The sequence below is a fragment of the Pygocentrus nattereri genome, chromosome 6 (assembly GCF_015220715.1).
Source record: "Pygocentrus nattereri isolate fPygNat1 chromosome 6, fPygNat1.pri, whole genome shotgun sequence".
NCBI lineage: Eukaryota > Metazoa > Chordata > Actinopteri > Characiformes > Serrasalmidae > Pygocentrus > Pygocentrus nattereri.
This window is the reverse complement of record NC_051216.1, coordinates 37,772,906-37,800,637: the sequence shown is the minus strand read 5'-3', so window position 1 is coordinate 37,800,637 and position 27,732 is coordinate 37,772,906. Positions and strand designations below refer to the sequence as shown.

General features: G+C 40.0%; 1 protein-coding gene across 1 annotated transcript in view; it reads left to right on the top strand.

Moving 5' to 3' along the window:
* The window catches only part of tmeff2a (transmembrane protein with EGF-like and two follistatin-like domains 2a), a 147,218-nt gene that overhangs the window by 106,972 nt on the left and 12,514 nt on the right, over positions 1-27,732 (top strand). Inside the window, exons 6-7 of the mRNA XM_017695088.2 lie at positions 24,284-24,432; positions 27,457-27,516. Coding sequence (XP_017550577.1) covers positions 24,284-24,432; positions 27,457-27,516 — 209 coding nt within the window. The remainder of the gene's footprint in view (positions 1-24,283; positions 24,433-27,456; positions 27,517-27,732) is intronic.

Below are 27,732 nucleotides of genomic sequence, written 5' to 3'. Positions count from 1 at the left end.
CCTACCTGTATAAAAAAAAAAAAAATGATCAAATTGTAAGTCGCTCTGGATAAGAGCGTCATGTAAATGTAAGTGTTTTTAAACTTCCAGCAGACTTTGCTGGACAGCGCTCGTGAGAGAACTGTGGAGAAATCAACCAGCAAATAACTAATAAAAGCAGCAGCTTGGTGGAGCTCCAGTTCCCCTCGACCCTCCATTGTAACACGAATCCATGAGCTATATGAAGGAGATACTGAGATACACAGAGTTAAACCACTTACTATATATATATATATATATATATATATATATATATATATATATGAGATAAATAATATATACACTCATTGATTGTATATATGATATATATATATATGGTATATACAGTCTTTAAATTTATATTATGTATACACTCTATATATCACACATACAGTGCTGTGAAAAAGTAAAAAAAGGTATTTTTATTTCAGCTCAACCAAATACCATCATAAAAAGAGTTTGAAGGTGTTTTTGTCAACGCAGACAGCAGTCCTCCTGGGGACACGGTCACCTGTGGAACTGGGGCAGGCAGCGGATGCATTTGAGGGCACCAGCGGGCGTTTGTATGACAGATAAATGACCAGTGCCCTTTCCAAGCATTCCCAACAATCTGTTCCCCTCTGCCGTTGAGCCCCCTAATTTGATACGACAGAGTAAGACAAGCAGTTCACCAACTGGGTGGCAAGTAAGGTCACTGCACTTAAGTGGCCAACAGGGAAAACGAAGGACACAAAAATAGCCAGTCCTGAACAAAGGTACATTGTCACCAAGTCGCAGAAGCAGAGATTCACCAATCCGGCTCATTCCTGAAAGGTTCGTTTGATAACCCTTTCCATAAAGGGACGTTCTGTACTTTTTACACAAAGACTCACTTATACTTCTATCACAATGACTCCAGTTGAACGTGGAGTTGCTGCAGGGGGTGTTGAGCAGGATGTCTTACAAGCCAGACTTAAAGAGAAAATTGGGTCGAATCACATGAAAGTGGAACATACGGGTGTACTTCTGTGCAACAGTTGTATGGAAATGTCTCTTTGATACATTTTCATGCGAAAAGAGTACCACAGCTCTGCCAACTTCCATACAGTTCACTTAAATCATATCTTTAATAATAATAATAATAATAATTATTATTATTATTATTATGATAATATTTTATTTCTAAAGTGCCTTTCCAAAGCTCAAAGTCACTTTACAGAGCACCCAAAACAGGCCAGCAAAGGAAAATAATTGGCACAGCAGACATGTACAGTAATAACAAAATTAAGAGAGTTAAAAAAATTCCAGGACTGATGTCCATGTTGAAAGCACATCTGCAACTTTATCCACTTTAGTCTGAATCGCTTTAGGTGGTAATTGGGTTAGGTGGTAATAGCACAGTGCGTGCATGGGTAAAATCAGCACTTCACTTAACCTAAAGTAGGCATGCATAGCAGTCCTAGTAACTCTCCAGAACGGTGGGGCACTGTTTGCAACTGGGCTGGCAATACATGCTGTCTAGTACCACACTAGTGTGACATCGGCTGCTTTGTGAGAGCATGATGTCAGGTGCTTGGGCTGAAGTTGTGTATATTTCCACATTTTAACAATGCGGTTAAAAAGGATAAATATAGTGCAGGAATATGCTGAGAAAATATATTGTGCATTGTAAGTAGTTCCGTTTTTATGAGAAGAAATGTGTATGTAAGCTGCTTTAGGTTCTTTTGTACAAGGACTTTTATGTTGAAGAACCTGAATATGGATGGAGTGGTGGGTTTTCCAGGATAGAGCAGAGGGCACTATTTTCAGGAAATTTAAAATAAAGCTGCATTATGGACTGAAACCTCAAGTCATCTAAGTTACTCCCAAGAACCCTGACATTACAGTAGTTTGCCTTTATTGATCGTTTACATTTAGCCAAAAAAATAAGAATATCTGAATCCCAAAATTCAAATATGAATACCTACCTAGAGAAAGAACATCAAAACAGTCAAATATTCAGGTCAGTCACATAAAAAATAAATAAAATAAATAAATCCAGTGAAAGAGAAAAAAAGTCAATACATACCAAAGGAATAATAGGAAAAGGTAAGAAATGGGAGAAGAACACAAAAGACAATGAGGTTAAGGCAGAAGAAGAGGTGGGTTTTAAAAGAGGAAATCAAGGGATGAAGTTGGGGTGAGGAATTCCAGAGTTTAGGGCTCGTAGCACTGAGGACCCCCCACACAAAGAAGAAAATCCAATCTAGGGGTACATTAAGACTTACTTGGCAGAATGAGGCAGTATCCCTCTAAGAGACAATTCCACCCATTTGTCAAAATTTCAAAATTCAGCAATGGAGATGTAAACAAAGTAATTCAGAGTGATTCGGTGTGAAATGATGCACTGTAGAGAAATCTACCAGCTTGGATTTCTTTATAGTAATGGTGATAAGCAGAGGTTGTGTGTACAGTCTTACCCCTGGTCAAAATTCATGCTTTTGTTGTTTTTCTAAGTGAAAATAAGTTCTAGAACAAACATCTGCACATTTTAAGGCATAATTACAGTTTAATTGCTGAAACATACCAAAGGCCTTTTTATATTTTGTTTTATTTATATGTTAGACTATGTCACACACACTGAAGAGGGTGTGTTATTTATTTTCACTTAGAAAATCAATAAAACATGCTTTGACCAGGGGTGTTCAAACATTTACATGTGAATGTACCTATTTTACTTTACTTTTTTTATAAAAAAAATACTTTTTAAAAGCAAACCTTCTGCATATCAACACAACGACATATTGTGAATAAATTCTAGGCAATTGAAATCAGCTCTATTGATATTCATAAATCTGTTTTTATGCAGAGCTTGTACGAAGTGAAGTGATATTTCATTCAAGACTGAGAGTGTGATATATGTACAAAGTCCAGCAGGTAGTGAATCTGTATGTATGCTGTATGTATGCTGTAAGAGATCAAAAAAATTGCCTACAGCAAGAAACACTGTGTTAAAGGTGCTAGCAGTCTCTCGCCTTATTTAAAGAGTTCATTCTATCATGTTTTTTTCAGAAAATGCACTTCTGTCAAAATTTTTTTGCCAGAATACGAGTGCATGATCAATGTTTCGATGACCTTGCTGTTGTGGGCAAACCTGACCTATGAATCAGTTAACAATGTATACTACAGTGTGTGCAGAATTACTAGGCAAGTTGTATTTGAGAGGATTCTGTTTATTATTGAACAATAACTATGTTCTCAATCAACCCAAAAGACTAATAAATAAAGCTTAATATTATTGGAAGTTGGAGTGGGGTTTTTTTACATTTGGCTATCTTAGGAGGATATCTGTTTGTGCAGGTAACTATTACTGTGCAGAATTATTAGGCAACTTAATAAAAACCAAATATATACCCATCTCACTTGTTTATTTTCACCAGGTAAACCAATATAACAACACAAAATTTAGAAATAAACATTTCTGACATTCAAAAACAAAACCAAAAACAAATCAGTGACTAATATAGCCACCTTTCTTTACGATGACACTCAAAAGCCTTCCATCCATAGATTCTGTCAGGTACTTGATCTGTTTACGATCAACATTGCGTGCAGCAGCCACCACAGCCTCCCAGACACTGTTCAGAGAGGTGTACTGTTTTCCCTCCCTGTAGCTCTCACATTTTATGAGGGACCAAAGGTTCTCTATGGGGTTCAGATCAGGTGAACAAGGGGGCCATGTCATTATTTTTTCTTCTTTTAGACCTTTCTTCTTTACTGGCCAGCCACGCTGAGGAGTATTTGGATGCATGTGATGGAGCATTGTCCTGCATGAAAATCATGTTTTTCTTGAACGATACCGACTTCTTCCTGTACCACTGCTTGAAGAAGGTGTCTTCCAGAAACTGGCAGTGGGTCTGGGAGTTGAGCTTCACTCCATCCTCAACCCGAAAAAGGTCCAACAAGTTCATCTTTGATGATACCAGCCTCCACCTTGCTGGCGTCTGAGCCGGAGTGGAGCTCTCTGCCCTTTACTGATCCAGCCTCGGGCCCATCCATCTGGCCCATCAAGAGTCACTCTCATTTCATCAGTCCATAAAACCTTAAGATATTTCTTGGCCCAGTCTTGACATTTTATCTTATGTTTCTTGTTCAAAGGTGGTCATTTTTCAGCCTTCCTTACCTTGGCCATGTCCCTGAGTATCGTGCACCTTGTGCTTTTTGATACTCCAGTAACGTTGCAGCTCTGAAATATGGCAAAACTGGTGGCAAATGGCATCTTGGCAGCTTCACACTTGATTTTCCTCAATTCATGGGCAGTTATTTTGCACCTTTTTTTTTTCAACACGCTTCTTGCGACCCTGTTAGCTATTTGCCATAAAACGCTTGATTGTTCGGTGATCACGCTTCAAAGGTTTGGCAATTTCAAGACTGCTGCATCCCTCTGCAAGACATCTCACAATTCTTGACTTTTCAGAGTCTGTCAAATCTCTCTTCTGACCCATTTTGCCAAAGGAAAGGAAGTTGCCTAATAATTAAACACACCTTATATAGGGTGTTGTTGTCATTAGACCACACCCCTTCTCATTACAGAGATGCACATCACCTGATTTACTTAAATGGTAGTTGGCTTTCAAGCCTATACAGCTTGGAGTAGGACAACATGTATAAAAAGGATGATGTGATCAAAATACTCATTTGCCTAATAATTCTGCACACAGTGTAAATATATGAGCAGTCCTAATCTTCCCCAAACTGCTGCCACAGTGATGGAAGCATATAATTTTGTAAAATATATTTGCATCCTGTAGCATTATAATCCTTCACTGGAACTAACAGGCCAAAACCCCGAAAAAACATCCCCTGCTCCATGAGTACACCTGGTTGAACAGGAACAGAAGACAGACAGACAGCAGACAGAAGATCTAGCTTATCAGCTTGGTTATGCGTGATAAGTTCCTCACATACTGGGAGCACAGTTTGTGAGCAGGAAATACCACATCAGCACTTGATTGGTGAAGGTACTGCTTATGTAAGCACTACCCAGTTCCAGTTTGACTGTGCTTCTGTGCACAAAGTGAGCTCCATGGTTTGACGAATTGGTTTGGAGGAACTCCAGTGGCCTGCACAGATTCCTGACCTCAGCCCCACTGAACACTTGAACAGGATGAACTGAAGCATGGATTGTGAGGCAGACATTTTTGTGCAGACATGCTTGACCTCTCAAATGCTCTTTTGACTGAATGGGAACAAATTCCCACAGAAACACTTCAAAATCTTGTGGAACGCCTTCCCAAGGGAGTGAAGGCTGTTAAAGATGGGGGAAACTCAATATTAATGCCCATAGTTTTGGAAGGGGATGTCCGACAAGCTAATATACACTGCAAAAATGAAATCTTACCAAGTGAAAACATCTGTAGATGCAAACTGTTTTTCTAATTTTGACATTGTTGGAAGAATTCTGTAATATTATTACTTTTTCATTGTTTTAAGTCATTTTATCTTACAAAAGTGAAAGTTAATCCATTGGCAGATACTTTTACTTGTTTTAAGCATTATTTATTAAAATAAGCAAAATTATATTTATTCTTTCTCAAAACAAGTAAAATGATCTGCCAACAAGTCTAGAAACAGGCTGAATAATCATATAATATTCTTAACAATATCCCATAATAAAAAATATTAGCTATATTAACTACAGTTAACATTTCATTTGCTCAGGTATCATTTTTTGCAGGTGTGATGGTGAGGTGTCCACTTTTTAGCATTTAGGTTTCCAGATGTGCAGTCTAGCAGAGCCTTCTGGAATAATTTAACTGCAGGTTTATGTTTTCTTTTGTACTTTTTACTTATTCTATTGGTCCCCAAGTTGCGGGTCAATGCTCAAAGACTGACCTGAGACGGATGATTGATTGGGGAACGAATTCCATGGGACGCAGGAATGAGGGCAATAATGACAATTTCATCTTCGCTAATGGAGCACCGCTCTCTGCCACATCATCAAGAACTCATTGATATTCAAGAGGTTTCGCTGGGGACCCTTTCCTCGCGACAGCAGGCAATCAGTCCAATCAAGCCCTATAGAGGTCATCAGGCATTTTTCTTTGCTAACAAAACCTGTCAGCGGGATTTTTTTCCCCTCTTCTTATGATGGATTATTTTGATAGTTAAATCAGTTGATTTGTATTCAAGCCTCCAGCCTTGTAAATACCTATCTAGATGCCTGGAATCACAAAATAAAATGTGGGGGTTATTTGAAACCATTTTATCCAATCCATCCTGATAAGAAAGAACTTTAGTCCAAGATAAAACTTCATATCAGGACAACAAACTCCTGAAGGTCGAATTATACTATCTCTGCGAATCTCTGAAGATATACGGCCGTCAGCACAGACGTCTGCATAAGTGTTTTAAACCACTCTTTTTTTAGTTATTGTTGTGTAAACAAAAATGACAAAAGGGTTGGCTTAGGGACCCAGCACCTGCTCCCCAGGAGAACATTGTTAGATGAGCTTCTGAATGTTCTTTGTTACGCCTGTCAGCTCTGTGGAGTTGGTCGTTCGGCCAGCAGTCAGGGAGCACAGTGTTTAGCTTTAATGTAAGGAAGGTCTTCTCAACACCCCACTCGAGTCCTCTGAGGGGAGTTATGTGTTGGCTGCGCTGAGCGTCTGTGTGAGCGCGGAGGTGTTTCTCCTCAGCAGAACAAGATGACCTGCTTACCACCCTTATACAGACCATCTACACTGCAGCTTTAGAGATCATTCTGAACACAGCTTTCTCTCTATATGTCTTCCTCTCTCTTTCTTCTCTGTCTCTCTGTGTTTATCACTCTCTCTCTCTCCCACTCCTAAGCTGTCTGTCTCCCTCTCTCCTGTATTTCACCTTTTTTGTCTGTCTTTGTCTTTCTCTCTCCCTCTTTCTCTTTCTCTCTCTCGCTCTCTTTTCTTGACTTCCTTCCCCTGTCCCTTTTTTTCAGTCTCCCTTCTTTCTTTACTCTCAATCTGTTGCTTTTTTTTTCTCCCTCTCTCGCTTTCTATGTCTGTCTCTCCCAATCCCTCAATTTCCTTTCTCACTTTCTCACTTTCTCACCTTCCCTTTTTCTCAGCTCTATGTGTCTTGTTTTTAGTTTTCTTTCTTTTTCTTTCTTTTTTCTTTCTTTTCCCCAATCGCTTGTTTTCTCTCTATTGTTCCTCCTTTTCTTCCTCTCTCTCTCTCGCTCTCTCTCTCTCTCTCTCTCTTCATTCTATGTCTCTCTGTTTTTCATTCCACCCCTCTTATTTTCGTGTCTCACATTCTCGCTCACTCTTTCTTTCCTTTGTTTCTTATTTTCCTTTGAATTTTGTTTTGTCTCTCTCTCTCTCATGCTCTCTCACTCGCTTTCTCTCTCTCTCTCTCTCTCTCTCTCTCTCTCTCTCTCTCTCTCTCTCTCTCTGAGTGCTTTATGAAAAGATTACTGGAGGTAAAAAATGAGTTGAGGGATTAGAAATGGAATCAGCGTTCTGAGCTGCAGTAATAAAGTTTTTGTGCAGAGCACTACAACAGACAAAACACACTGCTGTTTCTGAATAATGACACTGCTCAGGTGTGTGTGTGCTTGTGCATGTGTGTGTTGCGGGGCTAAAGTGGCTGAAGTGAGGCGAAAGGGACAGGTGGATGGACAGGAAGCCTGCGGGCAATGCTGGCCAAGTTTAGATAACAGAGAAACCACATGGCTCTCACAAATCAATAAGACATATCCCCTCACTCACTGCAGCACATAAACACACACGCACACACACAGATAAAGTGGCCACACACTTTCTCTTACCAGGGAAATTTTACCCCTGCAGAAAGTGTATCTCTAACAGTTTCTCACACTGAACACAGAGAACATACATATTAAACATCTTATGTACTTATAAGTATTTCTTGTGTAGTTGGTATATTGTGACCTGCTTTAAAGAACAATGTTTGGCTCACCAGCACACTTTATTTACCATAATAAAGTATTAATTACATAAGTGATATTAATGATTAATGGAGTTGTTTAGACTGTTAGCTATCTTTAAGCCTGTTTAGTCAGTCTAGTTCTAGCAAAGAAAATAACATTTCAGCCCCACAGCTTAAACAAAAAAAACTTAAAAAAACAGGTTCTTAATTTATCAGTGTACTCAAACTCAGATTTAATAAATTAGAAGTTTAAAATGAGTGATACCAGCGAGCAGAGCTTTAGAGTTTCTGTACTATATTCTGTAGTGATTAAAATCATTCCTGAAGAACCGCAATATATCAGAATTATCTAAATACACATGCACAGCTACAATAGATAGTACTCAAATAACATCACGTATGTGCTAAGGTCACCACAGTGGTGACAGCCATGGCAGCGGCGCTTGTAGCCCCAGTGTTTGTATAGAATTAGTTAATAAAGTATCCTGACAGACTAAATATAGTCATGGTGTGCTGCATGCTTCATGGCTGTAGTGACAACAGCAACAGAAAACAAAACACTGCAAGCTTTTACAGTTGCAGTTACAGTTTCCCAGCTGTCCAACATCATGAGGGAAAAGAGGCTGATGGGCTGAGCTGGCCAAGGAGAAATCTTCAATGGAGAGAATAAACAGGAGAAGCTTTACCACCTCCTCATAACATTACTGTGCTGTAGGTTTGATCATTTCCAAGTGTTGAGTATTGTTCTCATTTGACAACTGACATTGGCGTTTACATGCACATCAAGGATACAATCATAATCATATTTCTGCACCTATCTGATTATTCCAGTGGTCGTGTAAACAGCATACTCTGATCTGTAGTAATTCGATAAAAACAGCTGGATTTTAACTTTTTTTTGTTTTTTTTTCCCGGTGCATGTAAACCCTCACTCTGATATCTTTTTCTCAGTCTGCATATGAGTTAAAACAGATTTCTTATATATTTTTATTTGGCTTTTTTGCAAAAACAGACAGATTCTGTTCACTATCAGAGTCCGACCGCTTTTAATGATCAAATCAAATCCTGAAAAATAAAATCCCCTCCTGCCCACAATTATTTCCTGCCTGTTTAGCCTGTTTCACTTGAAATTATGTCAGGTTATGGTAGAAGAATGCGTTCTGATTTCTCGTTTCAGGTTGACTGTAATTGAAAGGGATCATCATAGGACCACCACAGACCAAATATTACTTAGTTTTTTTTAAAACACTGGACCACAATTCAAAAGACATTGTGAAAGAACGCACATTATGCCAAATGCATTGGTCATCCAGTCCATACATAAACATGCGCACACACACAGACACACACACACACAAACACAGACACAAAAACACATAAATATTTGAACTCTACATGCTCTGGTCCTGATAGTATTGATGGTATTTAAGCCCATAATGAGCAGTAATGGCTTTGATAACCATGTGAGGTGTGTGTGTGTGTGTGTGTGTGTGTGTGTGTGTGTGTGTGTGTGTGTGTGTGTGTGTGTTATTGTTGACGCAGTGCAGTTGCAGTAGCACCAGTGTTTCGAGAAAGTGAGAGGCGGCATTAAATATTAATACTCTAGACACATTATCCTTTATGACCACCACAGACGGTCAATCTGGCAAGTGAGCATCTCCAAACCCAGAGTGTTTATGTGAGGCAGAGAACAACAGAAATATACTGAAGGGCTGTTTATGAACTTTCCTATGTGTGTATCCTTTCAAAACCAGAGTGATCGAGAGGGGAAAAAACTGTTGTGTGCATTACTGCAGTGCTTTCACCTCCAGTCCCACACTGTACTGAACATGTATCATTCATATGGTCTTATGTGTTCAGATATGCTGCTAGAATAAATGTAAATAGTGAAATGTATGGTTATCTATGATTTTTTTTTAAAACTACATTTTTAAATGAAACACATTACAACAGAAAAAAGTACTTTTTAGCAAAAAAATCTTTCTCTAATGAAGTAATGTAACGGTTGGTGAATGTTCAGACTGCACAGAGCAGGCTATAGTAAAAAGTGTTTCATGCAGGGAGAATCCGAAATCAAATTACAAATCAGGTGAGGGCCGGTACATACGAGATCAAACAAAAGTCCAAAAGGATAAGGCTAAAGTCGTAAGCAGAGACAGGCAGAATCAAAAAAACGGAAAGTCAGTACACATAAACAAGGCTTGTTAATGCACAGGAACTGCAACAATACTTTGCAAAGACAAAGTACGTGAAGACAGACATATTCCTTAAAATAGGTGTAACCAATCAATTTCAGGAGAGAGTTGGTAGGTTGATGGCTCAGAGTTCATGATCATGTGACATCCCCGTGGATCCTGGGAGTTGGAGTGCTGGACAGATTGAGGGGTGTCGGTCTCCGCTACGGAAGGCATGACAGTCCACCTTCCCACAACCCTACTACCCACCACCCCCCACCCCAGCCCCTACTATACCCACTGGAGGCACGGAAAGGTGGACCCCGAAGACCACCGCGGTGCTGGACATTTCCGGAGTCTGTGGAAGGGATCTTGGAACAGATCTCCGCAGGGCAGGGCAGGAACTGGACATCCTGGTCCTCAGATGACCTCTAGGGCGAGGAGCAGGCTAACGTCAGGATAACGACTGTGGAAATTGGCCACAAGCCCCGAATCAAGAATGTCCAAAGCCTGCACCCAGCTTCTCTCCTCAAGACCAAACCCTCCCAATCATTGAGATATTGAAGGGTACCTCTCCTTCTTTTTGAGTCCAGCACCTGACAGCATACACAGGGCCACCCTTGGCCTCCAGGGGTGCAGGTGGGACCCTGTCTGGTGAAGTCTCGTCCAGAGGACCTGGGACAACAGGCTTGATTAAGGAGACATGAAAAGAGTTAGATATGTGGAAGTGAGGGGGCAATTCAAGTTTATACGTGAAATAATTGATTCTCTGAATGATTTTAAATGGACCAATATACTTGGACTGCAGTCTTCCTGCTACTCTTCCCAAACCTGAAGTTCTTGGTCAACAACCAAACCCGGTCTCCAGGCTGATAGAAAGGGGTCTCACCACGTTGTCGATCAGCTTGTTCCTTGTATCTTTGCAGAGCTGTTTCGATGTGACAATGCTCCCATCAAATCAAATCAAATTTATTTGTATAGCGCTTTTTACAACAGATGTTGTCACAAAGCAGCTTTACAGAAGACAAAGTTTCAACAGGACTGTAAGAATGTACAATGGGCAAGCCAGGGGCAACAGTGGCAAGGAAAAACTCCCTCAGAACTGAGAAAGAAACCTTGGGAGGAACCAGGCTCACCAGGGGGGACCCATCCTCCTCTGGTCAAACTACCTACAAGTGATTATACTACTAATATTAATAGCAGTAATATTGGTATTAGGAATAACTAGGAGTCTATGATAACATCAGTGTAGGGTGAGCAGCTAGTCCAAGGCAGGTGGTGGCAGGTGGGCCATGGGCAGCTGGTCTGAAGTGGGTAGCAGGAGGGCTCAGCAGTCAGTCGTTCTTCAGTGTCCAGCCGGACATATGGGTGATTGTCTCCCATGCCTCCTCACTCCATTCCATCCATTAATCAACTGCGGGTATGTCAGAAGTTTGAGCAGTCCAGGGTGCTGTGATGGCTGATATCCTAAAATACACTGAAAAGGCATTAAACTGGTCAAAGAACAAACCAAAGAATTCTGAGCCATTTCTGCCCAGATGAGGTACAAATCTGATGGGTGGACAATATAATCTGAGAAATTTCCCCAATTATTGATTTAGTCGTTCGCACTGACCATTGGTCTGTGGGTGATAGCCAGAATCAGACTGATGTTTACACCTATGTGTTCAAAAAAACCCAACCAGACATATGATGTAAACTGTGAGCCCCTGTCAGAAAGTATGTCAAAAGATGTGTGTGTATGTAGCTTCTGCCATCTGAAAAGTGGTAGGGAAAGATTCAAAAGGTATAAATTTAACCCCTCTAGAGAAGTGAGTATGGTAGTGAAACCATCAGAAGGTGGTAATTCAGTTATGAAGTCGATAGTGTTGTGTGACCATGGGCATTCAGGGACCAAAAGGAGCATCAGTTTTCCAGCAGGTAAAGTTTTAGGAGTCTTATTTTGAGCACACACTGAGCATGAAGCTACAAAGTTGTGTATGTCCTGGCAAATGGTCTCCCACCAGTACCAGGTAGTTAGCAGTTGTTGAATGTGTGTCTCACCAGGGTAACCACATGACAGAGAGGAAGGGGCCCATGTAATAAGTTTACCATAGAACTGGACAGGGACATAAATCTTGGTAGCTGGACAATGTTGTGATTCCTGAATTTGTTCTATTGCCTTTTCAATCTCTTCATCGACCTCCCAGCGTGTGGTAGCTATGTTAACTGAAGGAAGAAGGATAGGTTTGGGCTCAGATTATCCCCTCTCTGCCTGCAACCCACCCTGGTGAAGTCTGGAATGTGCGTCTGCCTTGGTGTTGTGGGAACCAAGTCAATAAGAGATGCTAAAACAAAAACGAGAGAAAAACAGTGACCATCGTGCCTGTCTAGGGTTTAAGCATTTAGCATTACGTACATATTCCAAATTCTTATGGTCTGTAAGCACAAGAAAAAGATGATTAGCACCCTCCAACCAATGTCTCCATTCCAATCCAAAGTTCCCAGTCACCGATGCTATAATTCTGTTCACTAAGTGTGAGCTTGTGTGCAGAAAAAGCAATAGGAAATCATTTGGATGGGTTTCCACTATGCTGTGATAGTGTAGTGCCTACAGCAGTTTCAGATGCACCCACCTCTACCACGAAAGTAAGAGATGGACCCGGATGCTTGAGTATAGGGGCTGAGGTGAATGCTATTTTCAGTTTTTGGAATGCGTTTTTGGTGTTGGGATTCCAAACTAGCTTTTTAGCTGCACCCTTTAGGAGCGCAGTGAGAGGAGCAGCAATGGAACTAAAATTGAGTCTATGATAAAAATTTGTAAACCCCAAAAATTTCTGTAGGTCCTTAATTGGTGTGAGAGTTGGCCAATTCATAACTGCTTCCACTTTATGGTCATCCATGACCATACCTCAGACAGACTTACTAATAACATAGCCTAAGAATAAGACCCTTCTCATGTGGGAATTTGCATTTCTCTCCCTTCACATACAAGTGATTTTGGAGTAAATGTTGAGGTACCTGGTGCACCTGTTTCACATGCGTCTCAAGATCTGCCGAATAAATCAAAATGTCATCTATGTAGGCAATAACAAACTTGCCTATCATGTCTTGGAGTAACTCGCTAATGAAAGACTGGAAGGTGGAGGGAGCTATCGATAAACCGAAAGGCATCACAGTGTTTTCATATTGCCCCATTGTGGTCAGTAATGCAGTCTTCCACTCGTCTCCCTTTCTAACTCCGATCAAATTATAAGCACTTCTTAGATCGTGTTTGGTGAAGGTGGACATGGAGATGGTTGGTGTGAAAGTAGAGGAGGCAATGGATAGGGCCAGATGGAGGCAGATGATCCGATGTGGCGACCCCTAAAGGGAGCAGCCGAAAGAAGAAAAGAAAGAGATCGAGTTTGGTAAAAAAAAAAAAACGTGCACCACACAATTGTTCCACGGCTACCGGAATTAAAGGCAGAGGATAAGTACATTTCTTTGTTACCTCGATAATCAATACAAGGACGAAGACCCCATCCTTATTTTTCACGAAAAAAATCCCTGAAGCAATGGGAGGAGTAGAATGCTGAGTGAATCCCTGCTCTAAAGCCTCTTCTGTGTAGTTTTCCATAGCCCTCATTTCTTCTTGTGTGAGTGGATATATACAAGCTTTAGGGAGATTAGCTCTTTCTATCAGATCAATAACACAATCACAACTATGATGTGGTGGTAACTGAGTGGCCTTCTTCTTGCTAAAAACCTCAGCCAAGTCAGAGTATTCTGTGGGAATTTGTACCTAGATATCACTGTTGGGGTTCTCAACAGATGTAGAACAAAGGCTAGTAGTAGAAACTGAAGACAATGTGTATAACAGTAATCTGACCAAGATGTGATGCTCTTCTCTTCTAAAACAAAACAAACTATATATGTTCACAATTAATAGAACTAACGTCTACTCTGACAGGTAGTGTAATGTGAGAAATAGTTCCAAGTCCAACAGGTTCCCCATCCAGTGCGGCAATCTTGAGTGGCTTGTCCAGGGGCTCAAGTGGAATCAAGTGGCGACTCCTGAATCCTGCATGGATAAAGTTGCCCTCTGCTCCAGAATCGATCAACACTTAAAAACAGAAGAAATACAGTTACAGCATATTTTTATAGGCATTACGAAAGACCTTTTAACCAACCCATCTATGGGAGCACTGGCAAGCCTGACAGTCATGTATAAAGTGACAAGCAGTGCCACAACACATGTACAAACTCCCGTTATGTCTTCGAGGTCTTTCCTCAGGAGACAGTCTGGAGAAATCGCACTGCATGGGTTCCAAAGAGTAATTGCCCCTTGGGGTTCTGGCTGGATCTCCAGAAGCGAGTTGCCATGCTGATGTGAGGAGATTAAATTTTACGTGGATTTCGTATAGTCAGGAGTTGGTCCAGACATATGGGATGTGCGATAAGGTTGTCTAAATTCAGTTTGTCATCTCTGCATGCTAATTCTGTAACAATGTCTGAATTAAGTCCATTGAAATGAAATGCTACTATGAGAGCTGGCTCATTCCAACCACTGCCAGCTGCAAGAGTCAGAAATTCTAATGCATAAGTGGTCGTTGAATGATTTACCTGACGATTTCCTTGACTAGAGACTCCCCACATGCTCTCCTCTCATGTGGATGGTCAAAAACTGTTCAGAATTCAGTTAGAAACTGTTGGTATGTGAGATTTTCTATATCTTGCCAAACTGCCGTGGCCCACTCAAGTGCTTCATCAGTGAGCCTAAAAACAGTGAATGCTATTTTAGCCTTATCGGAGCTCGGCTGTGAATTACTAAAGAAAACCGAGCACTACAGTAAAAACCCACTACACTTATCCGGCGAGCTGTCAAACTTGTCTAGTTTACTTACGGAAAAATGGTTTGTAGGATTAACAATCTCAGCAGAGGCAGTGGTAGGTTGCGTGGGTTGTGTAGCAAACTGAATGTTACAAAGTGACTGCAGCTGTATAGATAAGTCTTTCACGCCCATCAAGAGTTGTGACAGCAGGGCTTGTTGTTCAGTTTGTCTATGTGCCAAGTCATCCACAGACTGATTAAGCCCAACGAAAAGCTGTTGATGCTGACCAAGAAGCTGGCTCTGGTTAGTAAGTGCCTTTTGCATCGCCTCCAATTCTGCTATCTGTGTGATGGCGAAGTATTATGTAACGGTTGGTGAATATTCAGACATGCACAGAGCAGGCTATAATAAAAAGTGTTTAATGCAGAGAGAATACAAAATCAAACTACAAATCAGGTGAGGGTCAGTACACACGAGATCAAACAGGAGTCCAAAGGATAAGGCTAAAGTCTTAAACAAAACAGACAGAATTAAAAAAACAGAAAGTCAATACTCATAAACAAGGCTTGATAATGCACAGAAGCTGCAACAATATTCGCAAAGACCAAGCACTTGAAGACAAACATACAGTATATAGTCCTTAAAACAGGTGTAACCAATCAATACTCAGGGGAGTTAGAACGTTGGTAGGTCAATGGCTGAGAGTTCGTAATCATGTGACGTCCCAGTGGATTCTAGGAGTTGGAGTGCTGGATGGAGTGAGGGATGTCGGTCTCCGCTAAGACAGGTGTGACAAGTAAATAAAAAAATACATCCAAATTTAAATGTTACATTTTAACAGTGCAGTCAATGATCTGTGCATTCTGCTGTCTGTCTACACTTTGCTGCAACTAAATTTTAGTCACAGGTCTTTATTGAAATGGAGGAAAGTCAGCATCTCTCTGTGCTCCTGTGAGAGCATGAGAAAGATGCTTAATTACATCACCAACTAATCGACTACTAAACTTTGTTCCCTGATGTAAGTCAACTAAGTCGAATAATTATTGCACTCCTTGTTTGTAATGTTATCCCAGGTAGTAGCTGGGTGGTTGCTATGGCATGCCAGGTGGTTGCTAGGCTGATGCTAGGTGGTTGCTAGGCTGATGCTAGGTGGTTACAGTTGTTCCACACGTGGTTAACAGGATGTTACTACTACATTCATTTCCATGGGAAAAAAAATCACGATTTAATGAAGATTGCACAAAAAACATCCATCCAAACAAAAAGCTGTATACAAGCACACCATTCCCATTCAGACCAAACATTCCATCCAGTGTTCAAATTTATGGGATGAGTTAGCAGACACAAATCAGTCAGAAAAAGAAAAAGAATTTACCATCGGATAACAATAGCGTAATGATAATCTAATAATATGACAATAATGTTAGACTTAAGGATTAAGCAGCAGGCTTACTTACTCATGGACATATATTCAGTTTTGTCTTCCAATTTTTGCAGATGCTCAAATTTGCCCTTGAGTTGACTCTTCCGACAGCCTGGTGAACAAAAAAAAAAATATATATATATATATATATATATATATATATATATATATATTAATCACGCCTTCCTTCCTTTTTTTCTTTTTTCCCCCCTCATATGTTTTTCCAGTCATGCAGTTATGCTAATTCTGCCACTCCCAAAGAATAGAAAAACAGTCCACCACTTTGTTCAGATAAGGGCTTTTGAGGCAGATGAGGTGGCGTGGGCAAGAATGGGGAAAAACAGAGAGGAAATGTTTAAAATGACAGATTTATAATTACAGAGTCGACAGTGTGGGTTTGTTCATCGAGAAGTGTCCAGGGACAGCAGTTTTGTAGACATTTTTGCTGAACATGCTTACTGCAGCCAACATGGTAACCAACACACACTCCTAGACCTCCCATCACCTCACAACTGGTCATCTTCTCCCCTGCATCCTCTCCCACACTGGTGTATTGTTTGTTGGAGAAGCTCCAGCACCTATGACACCTGTATGCTTGAATGTAGACTGACTTATGGGAGAAGCCGCAGTCAACACATGAATGCAGAAGCATTCACATTCTGCATGCCTTTTGTTTGTTTATATTGTGTATTTAAAGTGTAAAAGGTCATAAGTGTAGGCTACACAGAGTGTAACCAGTTTGGTTTTTCAAAAGTCTGCAATTGTATAAAAACATAGTTAATACCAATAGTAAAACCAATGGTATTTAAATAAATATCAGGAAGCAATGTTTGTTATGATAAAAAAACAAAAACATGTCAATTTATTCCAAGCAGGTAGAATAAGAAATGTTCCATACATCATTGTTTGGTTGATTTGGTGACTTTGTTTCTTGTTTCTTTTGAGCAGATAGCACTAGAGCATCTCAACAATTTAAAGATTTGAATTTTGTGAATTTGGATTTCCACAAGGGTGTGCTGTTAGCACTTGAGTAGCTTTTTGTGCACCACTGAAATAGAGGAAACCCACACCAGCAAAAGGTCGCGAATGCATTCACAAATTTCAAAGCTGAATGGGAAATAGTTTGTTTGCTGAAGTTAAAGCTCAGTGATATTCATTGTGATTTTTTATTTAATCAGTTAATTCTAAATAAGAATGCAGGATAATAGCAAAGACAAAGGGTAGAACAGTGCCTCAACTGCCCAATCCAGTGATGTCTATTTTTCAGCAATCACGTGGCAAAATCTCATGTTGCTGCTGGCTTTACACAGGATGTTACAGCTCCAAACTGCACAACTTTTGGGTAATAGTTGTGAAACTCTTTGTTTACAAACTATTGGATGTGTTCTATAGTGGGACAACAAACACTAGAACATTTTTAGCCATTGGCGGACTATGCATGAAGAAATGGCTTAGCCACTAGGTGTAACGGTTGGGAGCAAGGAGGCAGACGCTTATGCAGAGATAAGTGAGACTTATTAAGGGCATATCCAGGGTCATAGTGAAGACGGTGCAGGATCATAGAGACAACACGGATTGATCGGGGAGCAGACATGACAGACACCAACAAAACAAGCAACAGTACATAGACCAGTACAAACAACACAGCAGATAACAATTCAGACACCAATACAAGCAACAGTGCAGATAACACCAACAAAGACCAGCCAAAACAAAGGGCAAACGCAGGGCTTAAATACGACACCAGGAAGATGAGGGACAGGTGAAAACAATCAGGGGTGGAGTAACAAAACAAGGGGCAGGACTACAGATACCAAAACAAAGAAGCACGTGGACTATACCAAAACACAAACACGTACAGGACTCGGGGGGGGGGGGGGGGGGGGGGGGACTACTGCTTCCAAAGTATTTGTTTACAAAGTATTTTAAATGAGCTGCCCTAAAGGACATTTGCCATTTGCCTTAACAGTATGTTTGCTCCCTCAAATAAAGAGGATATTAATTTTATCTAAATATCTTTAATAATACAATAAGATAATACACAGTGTCTCTTTTGTTCAAACTACACATGCCTTTTACAAATACAGTGTATCTTTTCATGGGACAACACTGACAAAATGACACTTTGACATAATGAAAAGTAGTCTGTGTGCAGCTTATATAACTGTGTAAAGTTATTCTTCCCTCATAAAACTCAATATACAGCCATTAATGTCTAAACCATCGGCAACAAAAGTGAGTACACCCCTAAGAGACTGCAGTGTCAATATTTTGTGTGGCCACCATTATTTTCCAGAACTGCCTTAACTCTCCTGGGCATGGAGTAGACTTTGCGCTCCTCCACTTTCCGCATGAGGATGCCCCAAAGATGTTCTATTGGGTTTCAGATCTGGAGACATGCTTGGCCATTCCATCACCTTTACCCTCAGCCTCTTCAATAAAGCAGTGGTCATCTTAGAGGTGTGTTTGAGGTCATTATCATGCTGAAAGACTGCCCTGCGACCCAGTTTCCCGGAAGGAGGGGATCATGCTCTGCTTCAGTATTTCACAGTACATATTGGAGTTCATGTGTCCCTCAATGAAATGTAACTCCCCAACACCTGCTGCACTCATGCAGCCCCAGACCATGACATTCCCACCACCATGCTTGACTGTAGGCATGACACACTTATCTTTGTACACCTCACCTGATTGCCGCCACACATGCTTGAGATCATCTGAACCAAACAAATTAATCTTGGTCTCATTAGACCATAGGACATGGTTCCAGTAATCCATGTCCTTTGTTGACATGTCTTCAGCAAACTCTTTGCGGGCTTTCTTGTGTACAGACTTCAGAAGAGGCTTCCTTCTGGGGTGACAGCCATGCAGACCAATTTGATGTAGTGTGCGGCGTATGGTCTGAGCACTGACAGGCTGACCCCCCACCTCTTCAATCTCTGCAGCAATGCTGACAGCACTCCTGCGCCTCTTTCAAAGACAGCATTTGGATGTGATGCTGAACACGTGCACTCAGCTTCTTTGGACGACCAACATGAGGTCTGTTCTGAGTGGACCCTGCTCTTTTAAAATGCTGGATGATCTTGGCCACTGTGCTGCAGCTCAGTTTCAGGGTGTTGGCAATATTCTTGTAGCCTTGGCCATGTAATGCAACAATTCATCTTTTAAGATCCTCAGAGCGTTCTTTGCCATGAAGTGCCATGTTGGAACTTTCAGTGACCAGTATGAGAGAGTGTGAGAGCTGTACTACAAATTTGAACACACCTGCTCCCTATGCACACCTGAGACCTAGTAACACTAACAGGTCACATGACATTTTGGAGGGAAAATGACAAGCAGTGCTCAATTTGGAAATTTAGGGGTGTAGTCTCTTAGTGGTGTACTCACTTTTGTTGCCGGTGGTTTAGACATTAATGGCTGTATATTGAGTTACTTTGAGGGAAGAATAAATTTACACTGTTATATAAGCTGCACACAGACTACTTTTCATTGTGTCAGAGTGTCATTTTGTCAGTGTTGTCCCATGAAAAGATATACTTAAATATCTGCAGAAATGTGAGGGGTGTTCTCACTTTTGTGATACATAAGTAACCAAATGCTAAGATGAGTTTGCATAATGTTATATTCAAATCCCCACAAAAATACACTCTGAGGCGTATTGAAATGTACACTTACAAGAATGCACCTGCTGTCGTCCTCTCATCTTCCCCCACTCTCCCTCTCTCTAGCTCTCTCTGTGTCTGTGTCTTTCACACGCTCAGTCAAACACTCATTAGCCTACATCCTCACTAATGAAGGCATATGTGATTAAGAACAGCCGCTAGAACAAGCAGAGGGCCATCAGAGCCAGTGGAGCTCAGAAACAGCCCAGAAACTTGCTCCATCCTGCCTGATCACGTCCTCTCAAGTTTTTTGCCATAAAGCGAGGCCAAGATTACTGCACATACAGCCTGCAAGGCTAAAACATACCATGGCTAAAAAGAGCGTAGGGGAACACGGGGAACAACTTATCACAGGGCACAATTTAACACAGACTTTTTATGTCGTTGTATACAAGGTCAAGCAGTGTGTGCTTCTGCCCACATTACTACTCCTCTTAGCCAGGGTCTCTTGCAAAAATTCAGAGCGATTCATCAGCATTTTAAAGAGATTTGTTCTACAGAATGTTTTCAGGGCATGTAATTTTTCCAAAGCAAGGTTTTTTCAGTTACTGCACTTGTTAACATCACAAAATACAACCTTATATTACTTTAATCACCATCATGTTGGCAACAATGTAGTACCATTTTGAAGCATGTGACAAGCTTACAACAAGTGCTAGCTAGCTATAAGTACAACCTCTGTACTGTGTACATTGGACAAAGAAATACATTTTATCATTGTTTGACACAGTTTTTGTCCATGTCAGTTTTCACATATAATCTGATATATATGTGTAAATGTATTGATTTAAGCTGATTGTCTTATAGATAGATAAAATATAATGCAGGATGGTTGGAAAATAGTTTTTTACAACATTTTTATTATATTAACTTTGATTGCACTGATCAGACTTCAGTGTTACAACAATGAACCCAAGCCATGGGGTAAAGTGTAACATTGCACTTCCTGTCATTTTCAGTGGAACTGTGCATAAACAGTAGGTGTGAGACATGATGTTCAGTTTTCTAGTGTGTGTATATATATATATATATATATATATATATATATATATATATATATATATATATATATGTGTGTGTGTGTGTGTGTGTGTGTGTGTGTGTGTGTGTGTGTGTGCAGATTATTTCACCTTAAATATTTTTAAAATTATTTTGCAAACACCAAAATGGGTTGTGCCACTCTCTATTAGTGCTATTAGGGTGGAGCTGTGCAAACATCGGACTATAAGGCTAAACCGTTTCTTTCATATTTAAAGCAAGTTGCTACTAGCCTGTGAGGCTGACTAATGGTGATGGGGCTCTGTTACCACCAGTCTTTAACACTGTAAGGCTTACCATTAGGAGCAGAGATGCAACTACCAGCCTACTACAATCAGTGGAGACAAGAGTGTGTAACCACAGGCCTGCTTTGCTAAAATTTACCTTTATTGCTAAAAGTATCTCATAACAATAGGATGGTGCAGCATAACATGAAGCCAGAGCAACTGGGATAGAGCTGTGTAACCACCTCCCTATAATGCTAAAAAGTACTTTCATGGCTAAAAATCTGTTTTCAACTAATGAGGTGGAGCTAGATGTGTACTCCTATGAAACTGATTAATGGTCATATTGATGCGTAACCACAAACTTCTAGTGCTGACCAGTGGGAGCAGAGCCATAACCACCAGCCTATAAGGTTGACCAATGGGGCCGAAGATTTACATTTACATTTATGGCATTTGGCAGACGCTCTTATCCAGAGCGACTTACAAAAGTGCTTGTCATTACTTCAGAATATCTCATGTTAATAAAGGTCGACATAATTTTAAAGAGCTTTGCTCTAAATTGCTACCTGAAGTTATCTATGCATTGAGACCTAAACAAATACAACAAGTAGAAAAATACCTACAACTCAACACAGAGTCTACACAACACTAAACCTGCTGAAAAAAAGTTTGTAATATAGTGAACAATAAAAGAGGTGAAGATCTTTAATAGACAGTGTTAGTGATTAGATAGGTGTAGTGTAAAGAGATGGGTCTTCAGACGTCGTTTAAAGACAGCAAGTGATTCTGCTGTTCGGACACTTAGGGGAAGTTCATTCCACCACCTTGGTGCCAGGACAGAGAACAGTCTGGAGGCATGTTGTGTAGATGTGTACACAAGATGTGAAGATGTGTAACCACTGGCCTGCTAAAAGGTTCCTTCATGGCTAAAAAGTATCTTGTGTCAATGGAGAGGCTGGCCAATGGGGTCAATTTGAGGCCGACCAATGGGGATGGAAATTTGTAATCACCAGCCTGGGAGACTGACTAAAAATAAAGGAAATAAAGCCTCTTTCACCAGCATCAGAGGCTGAACAGTGAAGGCAGGTCTGTGTAACCATCAGTCTATGTGACCAGTTGGAGCACTTAATAGAAGCTCATGCTGGCAGGGTGGAGCTGTGTAACTATGAACTGATTAAAGGGAGTGAAGATGTGTAATCACAATCAGAACTGTGAACAACCAGCCTACAAGGCTAAACCCTGTGTGGGTGAACTGTATAACCACCAGTCTTTAAAGCTGACTAATGGGTTCAGAACTGCATAACCCCCAGCCTTTGAGGCTAACCAACTCCAGTGGTGCAACCACCAGTCTATGAAGCTGACCAATGGGAGTAGAACTACTAGCTTCTGCTTAGTATTACATCATGCCACTAGGGATGACTAATGGGGTGAAGCTGTGTAACCACAAGCTTTTGAGGCTTCCACCAGTTTTTGGCTGATCAGCCACAATCATCATCATCATCATCACTTTTATTTATATAGTGCCTTTCCCATGCTGAAGGACACTGTACAATCAGTACATAATCAACAATACAGAACACACACACACACACACACACACACACTCCACAATGGCCCAAAAGCATACAGCCAGTACATAGGCTGGCCAGTGGGGCAGAGTTGTGTATCCACCTTCATGTAAGGCTACCCAAAGTGGCAGAGCTGTAAAACCATTAATTTCTTGCCTAAAAAGCACACTGTGTCCCAAGATAATGACTTCACATAACCCCATTAGGATGTGCTAGCGCCGTATGCTAATTCTGCTTTATTTGTGTCCATTCCTTTTTGTTTCCAACACATTAACTGAAAAAATATTTTCCACAGCAGTGAACACCACAGGCAACACTGTAGCACATCATTCTTTAGACCTTCAAGTGTCATGTAGGCTAATTTTTATTTCAGTCCCACTAATGTAGGCGTTCAAGGGGGAAAAAGGCTGTGTATTTCATTGTTTGTTTCTTTCAGGATATTGGAGAAAACGCTGACCTTAACACTGCTATGGTTCATGAATAGAAGCTGAGGCTTTTAAAGGCTGTGGTGTTTATTCGTAGCAAGACTGATACAAATAATGGTGATTTTTATTTAGACATGAGAATAAAAAGGCTAGACAACTAATACCATGATACCATTTATAGACGCTGAATGTTTGAAACTTAACTACTTACATTTACTATCTGCTTCATTATTGTCACTGCTGTGTTCAGAATGACCCACCATCCAAATAATATCTGGTCAACAGCAGTCTTTGATGGCCCATGATGTATGAGGTAGGGGGCAGCTGACAGATTTTTCATGACAACAGATGGGCTACAATCTGTACATTAGTATTGTAGAAGAGGGTTATATAGCAAAAACAGTCACATTTAAAAAATACTGTCAAAAATTCTGAATATGTTGATCTTATCTTTAATTTATTTTTAACCTGATTAAGGTGGATGCTAAAACATGGCTATATATGTTGTTTAATCTGTGCTTCTCTATTAATATTGTAATTTCTCAGTGCTGGTATTGCATTTTCTTAATTTACAAACTACCTTTTAAACAGAAAACTGTGAATAGGAATATAAGTTTTACACCAGTGGTATTTTATGGTTATTAATAAAGAATAAGCACTTTCGAACTGTGCACTGACTTTCATGCTTTCATGATAGCTCCAATTCTCTCAGTTCAATAGTGTTAAACTGGAAAACATGGTTACTTGTGCTGTCTCTGTGATTAAATATGCACTTGGTCAGTGTTCTTTAAGTACTAATGTTGATAATATACTCAGAAATGTGCACAGAGACATAATTTATTATGATACCTTAAGATATCATTATATTGCCCACCACTACTACGTAGTGGACAGTAAGTGGAAGTACAAGGTGGAGGTACCTATAAAGTATTAGAAAGCATCAAATTCTAATAAAAGACTCATTGAAGACACTGTGATTAAGTGACATTACTGAAAAACTAATGCACAGCTTCTGACAACAAATCCTAGATAAATCTGAATAACTTTTGCTGCCATCTCTTCCTGCAGGTGCGTGTGCAACATCGACTGTTCCCACATAAGCTTCAACCCAGTGTGTGCCTCAGACGGCCGCTCCTATGACAACCCCTGCCAAGTGAAGGAGGCATCGTGCCAGAGGCAGGAGCGGATCGAAGTGAAGTTCCTGGGCCACTGTCAAGGCGAGTATGCTTTTTTCTACCTTCCCATCTTTCTTTTTAATATTTCCGCCTGATTCCTACCTCCACCTCCTGTGATTTAACATTCTATTGCATGCCATTGCGTTAAGCCCTGTTTGAGCTGGATTTGAGCTGATGTAATCTGTGTGTTTAAATTTACTGGTTCATTTAGGTTAAGGAATTATGGACTTAGGTCACTTATGCAACCATACTGGGCCTGTTATATTTTAAATGGGAGATGGTTCTGTACTGGAGGCAGGCTAGTCTAGCACAGTCATGCTATAGTAAAATCTGCAGAATATGGCTTGGTTTTTGCCATGTTGAAATAAGCATTGGTGTCCCTGAAAAAAGGCAGCATCAAAAATGCAGCACAGGTTCAAAATGTGTTTAGTGGTGGTTAAGTTGGTTCAGTTACCCACTAATGCACCTCCCCAAAGATCATGACAGACCCTGGCTTTTGAACTTGCTGGTAACAATATTAATACAACTGTATTTCTTTGGAATGAAGAACATGATATCAATATTTTCATAGACTTGTCAGACTACAAAACACATTTCCACTGAGAATCAGTCCAGTTCAGATGAGCGCAGAGAGTCCAGAGAAGTCAGCAGCGTTTCTGGGCATTGTTGATATATGATTTATTGTGTTTAGGACAGTCTTAACTTTTGTTCTTAACTTTTGTAAGTATCCCCAAGTTTATTGCAATGATACCCATAACAGAAGCATGCAAAGTTTTAATGCAATGCTGTCAAAGGTCTCAAAAGCATCCGTTTGTTATTTTGTCCTTTTCTTTTATGCGTAGAGATTTGTGAGATTAGTGAGTTCTTTTAATCTTTTTATGTTATTATGCACTGTTGAAAGTGTTGCACTGGCTAAAGAATGTTATTTTATGCTAAATTTTCTGGTGCATTTTTGGTAAAGTGAGGAGCTTTGATTCATCCTTTCTCATAAAGGACTAGGCCTTTCCTGGATGTTTCTTTTATAAGTATGATTGTATCATCTGTTCAAGACATTTTTTGAAAGTTTCACAATGCCTAGACTTAAATTTGCCCCTGTCCCAACTTTTTTTGGAATGTGTTGCAGGCATCAATTTTAGAATGAGCTTATTCTTGTTTATTTGTCGAATTAAAAAAAAAAAAACGTTAATAATTAGATACAACATTACATGTCTTGTTTTTGATCAAATACAAATAAAAGATTAATACAAATTAATGATCTATACATTCATTAATACATATAATACTTACCCTCATTAAGTGGATGTACATGATATATGCACTCATTAATTGTATATAAATGCGTACATGACTGTAAATGTATTGCAACATATCTCTTAATCATGGAATTTATTTGTTTCATTTAGTCCAGTTGCCACAGGTGCATAAAATCAAGCACCTGCATGCAGTCTGCCTTTAATCTCAAATCAAATCAAATTTATTTGTATAGCAAATACAAAAAATGTATTTTTACAACCAATGTTGTCACAAAGCAGCTTCACAGAATTACAGAAAACATACAGTTACAACATATATCCCCCAGTGAGTAAGCCAGAGGTGATGGTGGCAAGGAAGAACTTCCTCAGACTGGAGAAAGAAACCTTGGGAGGAAACAAGACTCACAAGGAGAGACCCATCCTCCTCTGGTGAAACAGTATTTACAATTTAATAAGCTAAATACCAAATAAAAGCTAAGAGGATCTCTGTTTGAAGTCTGGATAGTAAAGCTTTAGGAGTTTGCCAGACCTTCTTATGCTTTAGGATGTTAAAAATACATGCATACTGTAATAGAGATCATTCATAGACACATTATGTCTGAAGTATTTTGAAGTTCTGTTGCTTAGTGGCCACCTGCCGTGGATGGACAGTTGGCCAAATGTACTGTTCAAGCAAATGAGTGCAATAACATCACCCGAGTCAGTTGCATAGCAGCTGTGGCACAGATGCTGACTAAAAGACAATTTAAGTTACAGTTTAACTGCACTGGTAGAGGCAGTCTCTGACTGAGTCTTTATGAAAAGTGGGAGTGAGCTGAAACAGTCCCATCCTATCTCAATGCTGGTACATCTGGATGGCACAGTGATGTAGTTGAGGGTGTTGCAGTTGGCACAAATGAACAGGAGAGCAGGTTGGTGATAATTGAGGAGGAGGCCCTGAAAGTATTCTTTAGTTTAAAAAAAAGATTTTATATAGAACCATTAACACCTAGAGAACCATTTGCATGATTAAATGTGTTTTGCCTGGTGAAATGGTTCTTCAGATTGATGAAGAATATATTGTATATGGTTCTATATAGAACCTTTTTGAAAATAGTTCTGTATGCAAATTGTTCTTTGGGTGTCCATGGTTCTATATAGTTTCATTGTCTTTACTGAAGGAACTTTAATCAACCATATTTTTTAATGGTGCAGTTCTTTTAGCTAGACATTACAATTTTTCCATTATCATAGATAACAGTTTGTCGTACAGTGTCAAGAGTCCTCATAAAGAAAGATTATTTGAGATTACTTAACGGCTTGACACACGGTCTCCACCATGATAATTTGTGAATAAAGGCTTATATTATTTGTTTGCTACATTAGCCTCATAACTCCACTGCCAAAGACTACTAAAGAAGCGAACTTTCACCAAACATATTTCAGCTCATTGACCGCATTTGGGCTGTGAGAAAGGAATTTTTTTTTTGCCAAACTATCGCTTTAGGAGTTTGCCAGACCTTCTTATGCTTTAGGATGTTAAAAATACATGCATACTGTAATAGAGATCATTCATAGACACATTATGTCTGAAGTATTTTGAAGTTCTGTTGCTTAGTGGCCCCCTGCCGTGGATGGACAGTTGGCCAAATGTACTGTTCAAGCAAATGAGTGCAATAACATCACCCGAGTCAGATGCATAGCAGCTGTGGCACAGATGCTGACTAAAAGACAATTTAAGTTACAGTTTAATGACTAAATGACAATTCTAGTTACAGTTTGGTGATTAAAAAGCAGTTTAATTGACACTGTACTTGTTGTAACCTTCAATCAGGTGACATGATAACAGGAAACAAACCTGGTGACGGACACTACGCCAGGGCCGACTACCCAGGTGAGTTAATGGGGGCAAGTGGAGGTGGGGGTTGTTTGTTCTTTATAATACCACAAAAAACGCCTTTCACTGCAGCCTTTACTGGTAAAAGTACAAAATTTATTCCAAATGAATAACATAAAATGCGAATAAAACCAGAAAAGAGTGATAAGTAAATTCTGTTTAACCTGTACTAAATTGAAAATGGTACAAAAACACAATACTTTGTTTTATCTT